Below are 10,876 nucleotides of genomic sequence, written 5' to 3'. Positions count from 1 at the left end.
TATATAGCATCGCGCGAGTGCGGCGCCTGTGCTGTATAGCGCGGCGATAGCTCAGGCGACGATGTGCGCGATGCGCGCACATGATGCATGCGCATGCAAAGCATCGCCTCCTCTGCGCAGCTGAGGGGCTCGATCTGCCGCCGTGGCCGGGCGAGCTCGCGGGCTTGCGGGCGGGCCTACGCGGCGGACTGCACGCGGCAAGACCCTGCCCTGCTGTAGCTGTCATGGCTAGGCCACACCGCGCTATACAGACGGATGATCAGGTTCATCTTGCTCGAGAGCATTCTGAGAAGACCGCTTATTCAACAGCCTTCATCCACGCTCTACGCTCCACAATTTCACAACCAGTGGCTACAAGTCATGTACGTCGCAATTCGAAATAGGTATGGTATCCGCAGAAGAATGCATCTTTACAGTGAGAGGCAGTTGGAAACAACGTCGAGGCTAGTGAGCTCATTGCAAAAGTGTGGGAAGAGTGTGAGGAAGCGAAGGGCGTGCAATGGAGGGATGCTCGCCAGCAAGGCGAGCGCGAGCGCGAGCGCAAGCTAAAGCTACTTGGAGCTGAGACCCTTGTAGAGTTTGACCATGAATTTGACTCCAAGGTTCCTATCAAACTTGATGCTCTCCAGCAAGTACGAAGGCATGCCGCTCTTCAATAGCGCCGAGTCTCTATCATCGTCGATGTGAGGGATGTAGATCAAGTCTTTGCGTTCCTTGCTCGATGCTGGGGAAGTGCTGTTCACAGAGCTAGGCAGCTTCGACGCTCCTTCCTCCAGCGTCAATTGCAGATCTGAGCAGACAGGCAGAAGAGCTCCAGATGAGTTAGCGCAACACGGCAGCAAGCGCAAGGCTGTGTCTTGGTGGGGGCGTCAGACTCACCGTGGTAGCCAGGGCAGGCAAAGACTGTCTTGAAGCGTCTAAAGTCCTTTTCCTTGTCAAACGTCTCGACATTGTTGATGACCAAGCCAGTCAAGTCCTCGTAAAGTGTGCGAATGGCCCTGTCGTGTGCTGCGCTCTCCGAAGTGGGCCTGACGGGTGCTTGAGCTGTTGCGCTGCTGGAGGGTAGACGCTGCTTCATGAGTGCCTGAGACGAAGCCACCTCTTCTCTGAGCTCCCTTTGGAGTCGCTCCACTGAAAGGCGGCAAAGCATCAGAGATGCGTCGCTCGTTTCAGTCACCTTTATCATTTGCGACGAGGCAGGTGCGGCAAGTGAATGCCCTTCTACCCCACTCACCTTCCGCTCTCGCATCATCCCGCTCGTTCAAGACCGTGGCCAGAGTGGCATCGTCTACCGCTGTGCTGCTCAAGTGCGCGCTGCCAGCAGAGCGACCATCAGCTTCCAGCGCCTTGACTCTCCTCTCCGCAGTGTCCAACCTGATCTTGAGGGTGTTGATCATCTCTTTCTGGTCTGGAAGTGGGCAAAGACGCGTCGCAGCGTCGGGAGCAGATGATGATGATGATGATGATTTCAGCATCGGCAAGGACCATCCATGCAAGTCTCGCTTCGACGTCTCACGCTTTGCACGGCTCTCTGCTACCCTCTTCAACTCGCTCAATGCCCTTTCAGGTTCGGACTTGCGCAGCTCTCTCAACGAGTCAAATTCTGACTGCACAGCATCCCTCTCCGCCGTCATCTGCAGAGCAAGCGAAGCGTGCGATTCGCGTAAGCGTGCAGTCATCGTGTGCACAGAGCAAGACCGGGACGACGCACCTGTTCCAGCCGCTCCTCCAGCTCAGCGATTCTATCCTCCGGCCTCAACTCAGCATCCGCCCCCGCCGCCCTTCCTCTACCCGCCGCTTTGCTTGCAATCCTGCCCTTCTCCGCATGCTGCTGCTGCTGCTGCTCATCCTCATCCTGGCCCTTTCTCTTGTTCAAGGCAGCATTTCGGCGTCCCTTGGTGACCTGTTGCTCTGCGTCGGACGCTTCCGAACCCGAGTCGACGCGTTGAAGCGAAAATGTGCCGCCCCGCACGTTCTCCTTGTTGCGCGAAGAGTGAGCTGTGCTCGGCATCTCAATGTTTCAGCTTTTGTGGCGTGGGGGAGAGATCTCTTTGGATTCGGCTTGCGAGCGATGATGTTCTGAATGGTCTCGATGACGATCGAAGTCGTGAGTATTGAGCAAAATGTATGGCGGTGCTCATTGGGTGGTGCGTGTCTGTGACTTGTTGAGCTGACTCCAACACACAACACCTCCGCAACGCCGCGCACGCGCGGTCTGCCCAAGCATGATGCGCGAAACGCGTGCAGTCGGGGTGTACCACCAATGGTCACGTGATAGCTTTTGCACGGCCCGCCGTTCGGAAAGTCACGTAGTCAAGAGTCATGATGAGTCTTGAGTGTGTACCTACAGGCTAATTTCGATCCCAGCAGCAATCACGAATTGAGCTGGAGGCGATGATCATCAGCTTGTACCCCTACCGGGACGTGCAGCGATTCTCCATACACCTCTCGCTACACAAAAGCAGGGACAAGCAAATCATTTAGAGCCTCATCAGTCGATCTTGTCGCGCAAGGCTGGTCAGCGCGACAGAGCATCATCATGGCGCCTGTCGCTGCGGAAGTGGAAGGCACAGGGCCGGCGGGCTTTGCAAGCGGGTCAGGGTCGAGCGCAGAGCAGGACACCAGGGCTCCCTTGAAATCCTCACCTGCCAAGACGGCGTGGTCGCATCTCGTAGACTATACGCCGCCCACTCCCGCGCCGGTGCAAGAGAGGCACAGGAGCAGCGCCGCTTCCTTCGTCCCACCTTCTAGTCAGGCCTACTTTGCATCCACCATCTACCAGCAGCACAGACCCCTGATCATCGATGCTGGGTCATCCGAACTCAGAGCAGGTTGGGCGAATGACAACAGATATGCGCTACCGGAATTGACGCACGAGAGTCTGGTGTCGCGGTACAAAGATAGGAAGAAGGGCAATCAGGTGCTTTTGGCCGGTGCGGAGGCAAATGTCGACGGACCGGCAAAGGGAGCTGCACGAAGTCCTTGGGATGGCGACGTGATCACCAGCACAGATCTCCTTGTGAGTCGATTTGGGCTTCGAGAACTGATTCGGTCGAGTGATAATCTCACGGGCTCTTGAATACCCTCATCGACCTCCTTTGGGCAGGAAAATCTCATCGATTACGCTCTGCTCAAGCTAGGCGTAGCCAGCGAAGGCAGCGTTGAGCATCCCATCGTCATGACAGAGACGCTGTGCAATCCATCTTTCCCTAGGTCACGTGCGTCTTCCGAGCCGTCGTACACGAGCCTGTGCGCTTACAGCATGTCTTCTCTTTTGTCCGGCCATATCCAGTCACTTCCGAGCTCCTGTTTGAGACTTACGGTGTGCCTTCGGCTTCGTACGGTCTAGACTCTCTATTCTCAGCTTATGCGAATGGTCTAGAAGATGCGCTCATCGTATCTTCTGGTCATAGCGGCAGCCACATCATCCCCCTCGTCGGGGGAAGAGGTGATCTGAACCATGCCAAGAAGTACGTCGTCGTTCGGAGACACGCGCTCATTGGCGTCTTTGCGCACTGCTGACCAATTCTTTCTCCACCTCTGCTGGGGAGTCAGGCTCAACCTAGGGGGCTCGCACGCCACTGACTTTCTCCTGAAGCTGACCCAGCTCAAGTATCCCGCCTTTCCTACCCGCGTCAATCCATTGCAAGCCTCGTGGATGCGTCAAGAGTTTTGCTACGTCTACACTCCAGCGACATCTTCGTACGACGACCACATCAGGCGACTTTCGAATCCTGATGAACTAGCAAAGGAAGACCGGATCATCCAGTTCCCCTTTACCATTGTAGAGAAGGAGGAGAAGACCGAGGAAGAGCTTCAGCGACAGGCCGAAAAGAAAAAGGAAAGCGCTAGGAGATTGCAGGAGCAGACACAAAGGATACGGCTGGAAAAGGTGAGCATTGGTCTCGAAGCTGTGATCGCGAGCTGCGTGGGAACGCTGACGTCCTACGCTACTTCCAAAACCACACAGCTGCTGCAGAAGGAGAATGACTTGGCGTACTACAACCAAGTCAAGGAATTTAAAGCGAAAGAACGCAAAGCAGATTACATGGCGAGTGCAGCGCCACTCGATCGTTTCGAAGCGGCGTGGTCCTGACATGCTGTCGCTTTCAACACATCACCTCAGAAACGTCTTGAAGGAGAAGGGTTCGAGACGGAGCAAGCACTGGAGCAGACCACCAAGAAGCTCGAGGCTGCTCTCAAGCGAAGCCGTGCTAGAGAGCTGGGTGCAGAGGATGAGCCCGCCGTGAGTTGAAGTAAAGGTGTAGAGCTGCAATAGTGCGAGTTCGCATCTTGAATCCAGCCGCGCGACACCTTGCAGGAGCCGCCGAGTTTTCCGTTGGTAGAAGTTCCCGATCATCAGCTGGACGAGGAAGGTGTAAAGGAAAAGCGAAGGCAGCGCTTGATGAAGGCGGGCTACGATGCTCGGACACGCGCCAAGCTGGAAAAGGAAGAAGAGAAGAGGCTGGAGGAGGAAGCCAGACTCAGAGATCAGGCTGAGAGAGAGAATGACCCTCGAGCATGGGCTTCCAAAGTGCGGGCACAGTATCAGGTGCGTCGCGCCTCGAAAGCAACCACTGCATGCCCTACTTTGAGCCACAAATTTACTCTTCATACGTTTGCAAATTTGGCCCCTTGCAGGAGTCCATCGCCAAGGCTAAAGACAGAATCAGACGAAAGGAAATGCTGGCCGATCGCAAAAGTTTGGCTGCTCAGGAGAGGATGAAGACCATTGCCAATCTGGCAAGCGAAAAAGGGGACACTTCGGGTCCGGGAAGCACAAAGAGGAAGCGCGGCGGTAGAGGCGGCGCCGACGGTGAGCTTCTCGACGCGCGGGCTTTGTGGACAAAGGCTGATCGTCCCTGTGATGCGTTCGCAGCTGATGATGGCTTCGGCGCCAATGACGACGACTGGTCGGTCTACCGCGAGATTGTGAGTGAAGTCGGGTGGCGTGCAACGCATGCTGTGTCTGAAACTCACATCACCCGGAATATACTCACATCACCCGGAATATATAGGGAAACGCCGACGACTCTGAAGAGGAGGAGGACGACAAGGTGACCCTTGAGCAGCTGGAAAGACGATTACTGGATCATGATCCCACCTTCACGGAAGACGACACCTGGTCCGCAGTCGAAGCTCGCAACAACAAGATCACGACAACCTTTCTTAGGGGCTACTACCCTCCTTGGGACCCCGATGATGTCGCCCAAGCGCATCAAATCCATCTCAATGTCGAGAGAGCCAGAGTTCCGGAAATACTTTGGCAGCCGAGCATCGCTGGTGTCGATCAGGCTGGACTGGACGAGCTGGTAACTCACGTCTTGCGCAACTATCAGCAAGATGTCACGAAGAGGCTGGCCAACGTGCGTGCTGCCGGACCGATGTCACCCTTTGGCGAAATGCTTCAGCTGACTCTTTCGTCCGTCTTTTTGCCGCTGCTAGAACATCTTCGTGACGGGACAGCATACGCAATACCCAAATTTCGACGATCGCTTATGCCAGTCAGTGAGGGCGACGCAGTCGGTGGACATACCTGTGCGAACCGTTCGCGCAAGAGATGTGAGGTTCGATGCATGGAGAGGCATGTCCATGTGGTCGTTGACGGACGACTTTCAGAAGACGTGCATCACCAAGGCGGATTGGCAGGAGAAGGGAGCGGATTACTTGAGCGCTAGGCACGCTCATCGGTTTACGGCTGCCATGTACGACTAGGAATGCCAGCAGCGTGTTTTTACAATACACGCGATCCTGCTTGCGCTGCACCTGTCCCGCTCGAGTGATCGTAGGTGTTCAGCTTGTGTGCGCCAGCCGCTGATCGTGAATGCAAGTGTGAGACCTCTCACGTATGTCACAACCCTCGCCCGCACGACCTTCTGTCAGCTCACCTTGACAAACAGGCGAGTGCGCCTCACGATCATCACGAGTACATTAAGCGCAGCCACACTCCCGATTGCGATGGCCACACGCACACACACACAAAGTGAGGGAGAGGATACGAAAGACTGTTGAGTGGATCAAGAAATGCTTCATGCTTGCAAATGAGTGTAGCGGAGGATAGCTTGCGACGAGGCGGCGTCCCGCATTAGTCGCGTTGATGCGCAGTGTCGACTTGCCGAGAATCTTCCAAAGAGGGCCTGATCGAGACCGATCCGATGTGACAAAGTGATGGAGCCCAATGCAAGAGAGCAGAATGTACAAGGCGATCGACCAGTGGGGCAGCTACAGCGCTTTCAGAAACGAGGCGGCGGTCTGAAACCGCCCAGAGGGCCTCCAGGAGCGAGTGCGCCAGAGCCTTGCGACCGTTGTCGAGCATGCTGGGCATTGAAAGAGTCGCGACCCTCGATGCCCGAAGAGTGTCCGCTGGCAGGGTTTCCATTTGGATACGGACGGGCATAATTGGCTTGTCCGTTCGGACTGGGTGTCCCGTGAGGGCCAAAATGAGGTGAAGAAGGTTGCGACATGCCGCGGACGAGCGGAGCGTACGGATCATCACCGTGAGGAGATGGCGGTATGAGATCGAGCGAGGATCCGTTTTGAGGAGGGCCTCGTGGTGGCATGCCGGTCGGCTGTCGTTGATACTGGCTGTACCTGTGGGGTATCGAAGGCACGGGCGCCTCTATTCTTGACCACCTTCCGCTTCGGCGAGCATTCACTGCGCTGGGCGCAAGAGGTCCCTTGTCTGCAGGTGGTCCGCTCGCAAAGTCATCAGACCAGCCTTGCTCCAGCATCTTCTCCATCTCTGAGCCGTCCAAGATGACTTCTCTGCCATCGACCCAAATACTGTGCCTGACAATGGCAAGTGGTGGCGGTGCGTGCTCGTCGAAAGCGCTGATGTGGAGACCCCATTGGTCTTCGTCCGGATCTGCGCTGCTCGCGTGATCGCTGAAAGAATCGCTGTCCGGTCTCGGCTCTCCCAGATACTGGTCGTTGTGGAAACCGCGCCCGAACTGCTTCTCCATTTCCCGCCTACGCTTCTCCTCTCGTGCGGTTCGCTTCAACCGTGATCGTTCCCAATCCTCCCAGCGGCGCAAAGGCACACTAGCAGCAGCAAACGTGCCATCTTCGTCGCCATGGCCCGTGTCTTTGCCTTCTCCTTCGACCTTTCGGGTTTCTCCCCAGCTGAAGTCGTCGAAGTTCCAGAAGCTGTAAACGGGCAGGATAAAGTTCCACACTGGAAGAAAAACCAGGTAAACGCCCATCCATACAACGTAGACAACTTTCCGGGTAGCAAGCAAGATCAAGACCGCTGGCAATCCAAGCACAGCAACCAGTAGCATGAGGGGAATTGCCTCTTCGAAGGTCTTGGGAGCGTTCAGACAGTAGGAGACGATCAAGGTGTAGGTGAGCGCAATAGCAATTGGCAGCACTGCGGTTCCGATCAAGTCCATGAAGACAACGAACTGTGAAAGTAAAGCTTGAACGTGAGCACGGAAATTTGCATCAGCGGCTGATTGAGAAGTCAACTCACCTGCATCGAGAAGCAGAAGGTGCCGCAGAGATCTCGAACAAGGACGAGCTCCATCAGATTGTGCACAGTCGAGTTGATCCAGCGTCTCCTTTGGGAAAGAAGCATCTTGAATGTGTGTGGCACCTCTGTCCGACACCGCGCCTGGGGCACGAAGACCATCTTTCTATTCGGAAAGGTCCTGAGCAGAAGAGTCGTCAAGAAACGATCCTCGCCAAGCAAGAGGAGATTCTTCTGATGCAACGTGTGCACAACGCTCTGGCTATACTCGCGCGTCACCTCCGGTTTGACGATGATCGGCACCCAATCCTGATCCGGCTTTCGCGCCTTGATGCGGTACATGGAGAAGCACCCGGGCAAGCAGGTGACACCACCAAAGACCGATTCGAAAGCTTTGACCATGTGATGCGAGATGAAATACTCGTAAACTTGGATGGCAGTCACCCACGACGAACGCTTGTTAGAAATACGTGTTTCTCCACAGGCGCCCATGATCATGTGGTCCTTCATCATTGAGTTCACGAGCATCCGCATGGACTTGGGGTACACCTTCGTATCGGCGTCCACCTGTCCAAGATCGTTGACGAAGATTAGTCTCCATCTAAGGGGCATGAGAGAGACTCCGAGCACGACTCACCATCATGCAAAGCTCGAAGTAGTCCGGTGTCACCCCCATCAACGTGTGGATCTTGCGGAACATATCAAAGTCGAGTGGAGTCATGCGCTCGTTGTAAGTCACCCTCTGGAAGAAGTTCATCAGGATCATTTGCCCATCACGCTTTCCTCTGTTGCCGGGCTTTTTCTCCGATGCTTCACCAGGCGTACCACACTTGATGACGACAATCATAGGCGTGCGGTGACCACGTCCGCGTGTGTAGTGGCCGGCGTACACCATCGCCATGTTGTGTGCCTTTGCTCCTTGGGCAACGCTGATGAAGCTCATGGGCATAGGAGTGCCGAAGCGCGCATCCGACTCGAGCAAACCAACGCAGATGTCTGGTGTGGACATGCTCTCTCCTGAGCCTGTGACCATGCCGTCGCAAACGAGGAAGAGCAGTTTCCTCGAATCGGGATACTCGGTCTCTGCCAAGGAAGTCAGAGTATTCGATATGCCTTCCTCGCCTTCTGAATAGGCTGTGACCAGACAAACGACGTAGGGCTCGTTACCAATCTTAGCGGCGGTCGTTGTTGCGGTGAGACCCGAGTCGTCATGGCGAAGACGAGGCGCTTTCGAAGGCGTAGGTCGCTCCTTGTTCGCCCATGGTGCCTGACCGGGATTATCGACGGTGGTCATAGCACCGCCAGGCATGTTGTTGTGGTTGAACCGGTTGGTGCCGTAGTCATCCGGAGTGGCGCTCATTCGCCACGACATGAACCATGAAAACCAGATGGCCATCAAGAAGCGAATGAACACTAGACCCAAGATGACTGTAAGGGAAGCGTAGAGGAACAGGTTGGAGACGAAGCAGCCAGGTGTGATCTTATCGATGCGACCTGCGAGGTACTTCTCCTTCAAGCACGGTATCGCACTTTTCAGGTCTTGATTCACAGTGAACATGCGAGTTGCGTCTCGTCCTCCTGCAGCATCCTGGGCAAGTCCACGCCGAATCGCAGCATCCACCGCGTCTCCAGAGATCGACGTCGGGTTGGCGTTGATGTAAGGTTGCATGTTCAAGACGAATCCATCGATGACCTGTAACATGCAAACAAGGCCAAGAACGACCAACACGTGTCAGGTGAGCACAGATGACTTCTTCAAAAAGTATTGCATCCTACTCACGATCATGTTAGGATACTTGCCGTCCGCCAAGTCCTCCCACGCGTAGCCCACCTTTCTGCTCGTGTTGAACAATTGTTGAGTCTGGAGGTTCGCAGTGGTCAGATCGCCCAGCGGGCAGGCGGGCAATCCAGCTCGACCTGGCGAACAATCGTCGCTGGTGGCATATTTGCCCTTCAGGCCGCTGCAAGAGGGATAATTTGCTGCAGTGCGCTTCAGAAGAGGGGTGACATCGTATCCTGCAGCGTCGCTAGCTCGGGTGTACATGTTGTAGCCGACCTCAGCTTGACCTGGCAGCTTGGCTGCTGTGATGTTGTAGTCCCATCCAGCGATACCAACAGCGGCTGCAGGCCAATTGGCAGCAAAATCAGTCTGGGTCCACAACTTGTTTGCACACCGCACTTCCCAAGACCACTGCACTCACATGACAAGTCTTTTCCGACTCTCGCAAGCTGATTTGGTAGAGTCTGGGCAGCTGCCGGACACAAGACTTTGTTGAGGCCCATGGTGAAGAAGCCAACAAAGCCTCCAAGCAGCAGGGCTAGGAACACCAGAGACACTCTGTGCGCAGGCATTGAGATCAGTCGCGATCAAGGACAGACGAAGTGCTGTAAGCGCACTCACTTTTCTCTCCACGCCTGTTGACTGCTTGCGTCCTTGAGTCCACAAGCTCTCATACATGGTGGAGGTGCCCAGAAGGTGACAACTCTGCTGAAACAGGTCCAACTTCCAGAGCCCTGCCGCGTGGCCCCTCGACCAACGCCTTCAGGATTGATGAGCGGAACTTGTGGCTGACCGCGCTCGGGGCGTGTGAGAGTCTTTGCTCTCTGCAGCTTAGTCGGTTGCCTCAAAGGCGGTGGAGCCTCTGACCGGACCGGCAGGCCGCCTGAGCTCTGATTTCTGGCGTTCCGTGGTCTCACAAAGGACTTTGTGAATGTGGTGTTGCGTTGCGGGGCCATCTTGCTGGTGGAACAGCGGGCGGGGCCGCGCGGATATTTTCTTCACAGCGACTCCAATGTTTCTGGGGAGAGACGAGCTTCCGCTTTGAGGTTTATGCACCAGCAGGGACCGGCACTGCTATGGTGGTGGAGACTGTGGAAAGAGGAGCGAGGCCGGGGCTCGACCGGAATGAGAAAAGAGCGTATAAGCAATTTGTGCAGCAGAACTTGATTAGCGACGTAAGCCGTGGATTTGAAGGGCGGATTTGGGCGATTGCTCGCGTAGGTATAGCGTCGAACAGGAGCGTGTCGTCAAGCGAAGGTCGGAGAGGCAATAGTGCACGGGTTCACCGTCGCTACCAAAGGAGACAGAAGGTTCCCTTTAGCTGATGGGGAAAGGGGATCGCACCCAGTACCTCGTGCTTGCGTCCAAGTCGTCCGTCGAGGAAGCTCGAGTTGGTCGAGGAGAAGAGGCTGAACGCGACAGAGACGGAATGCTGATGATAGGGAGTCTTGAGTATGAGCGCGTTGAAGCGAGTATGATGAGTGCGATTCCGAGCGATGAAAGTGTCGCCTCCTTGCTGCCGCTGCGTTCCATGCGCAGGTATAAAATCGTGAATCAGCGGACATAGGCACTGCACGCGCGGGCGGGCTCACCAAAGGGGGTGGGTGATGTGCACCGCATAGCTCGCG

General features: G+C 55.6%; 3 protein-coding genes across 3 annotated transcripts; 1 reads left to right on the top strand and 2 right to left on the bottom strand.

The window, feature by feature from the left end:
* Positions 1 to 358: 358 nt before the first annotated feature.
* On the bottom strand, positions 359 to 2,137 carry IE81DRAFT_321192 (hypothetical protein). The gene is made up of 5 exons (XM_025513264.1): positions 1,712 to 2,137; positions 1,517 to 1,634; positions 1,235 to 1,408; positions 880 to 1,131; positions 359 to 790 (listed from the first exon to the last, which is right to left on the bottom strand). The coding sequence occupies exons 1-5, from the start codon at positions 2,009 to 2,011 to the stop codon at positions 552 to 554; spliced, it is 1,083 nt and encodes a 360-aa protein (XP_025371729.1). The 5' UTR covers positions 2,012 to 2,137; the 3' UTR covers positions 359 to 551.
* Positions 2,138 to 2,539: 402 nt separating this feature from the next.
* IE81DRAFT_286924 (actin-like ATPase domain-containing protein) lies at positions 2,540 to 5,715 on the top strand (the record flags this gene model as incomplete). Its single annotated transcript, XM_025511695.1, has 11 exons — positions 2,540 to 3,019; positions 3,107 to 3,218; positions 3,293 to 3,470; positions 3,556 to 3,892; positions 3,971 to 4,073; positions 4,140 to 4,246; positions 4,322 to 4,552; positions 4,642 to 4,798; positions 4,880 to 4,932; positions 5,019 to 5,366; positions 5,446 to 5,715. 11 exons carry the CDS (start codon positions 2,540 to 2,542, stop codon positions 5,713 to 5,715), a joined length of 2,376 nt encoding a protein of 791 aa, XP_025371728.1.
* Positions 5,716 to 5,955: 240 nt separating this feature from the next.
* IE81DRAFT_10828 (hypothetical protein) lies at positions 5,956 to 10,349 on the bottom strand. Its single transcript, XM_025510068.1, has 6 exons — positions 9,870 to 10,349; positions 9,670 to 9,806; positions 9,249 to 9,589; positions 8,106 to 9,161; positions 7,472 to 8,035; positions 5,956 to 7,403 (listed from the first exon to the last, which is right to left on the bottom strand). Exons 1-6 carry the CDS (start codon positions 10,202 to 10,204, stop codon positions 6,234 to 6,236), a joined length of 3,603 nt encoding a protein of 1,200 aa, XP_025371727.1. The 5' UTR covers positions 10,205 to 10,349; the 3' UTR covers positions 5,956 to 6,233.
* Positions 10,350 to 10,876: the final 527 nt, after the last annotated feature.

This window comes from Ceraceosorus guamensis (assembly GCF_003144195.1).
Source record: "Ceraceosorus guamensis strain MCA 4658 unplaced genomic scaffold IE81scaffold_10, whole genome shotgun sequence".
Taxonomy (NCBI): domain Eukaryota; kingdom Fungi; phylum Basidiomycota; class Exobasidiomycetes; order Ceraceosorales; family Ceraceosoraceae; genus Ceraceosorus; species Ceraceosorus guamensis.
Note: the sequence above shows the minus strand (reverse complement) of the source record. Positions and strands in the feature narration are given on the sequence as shown.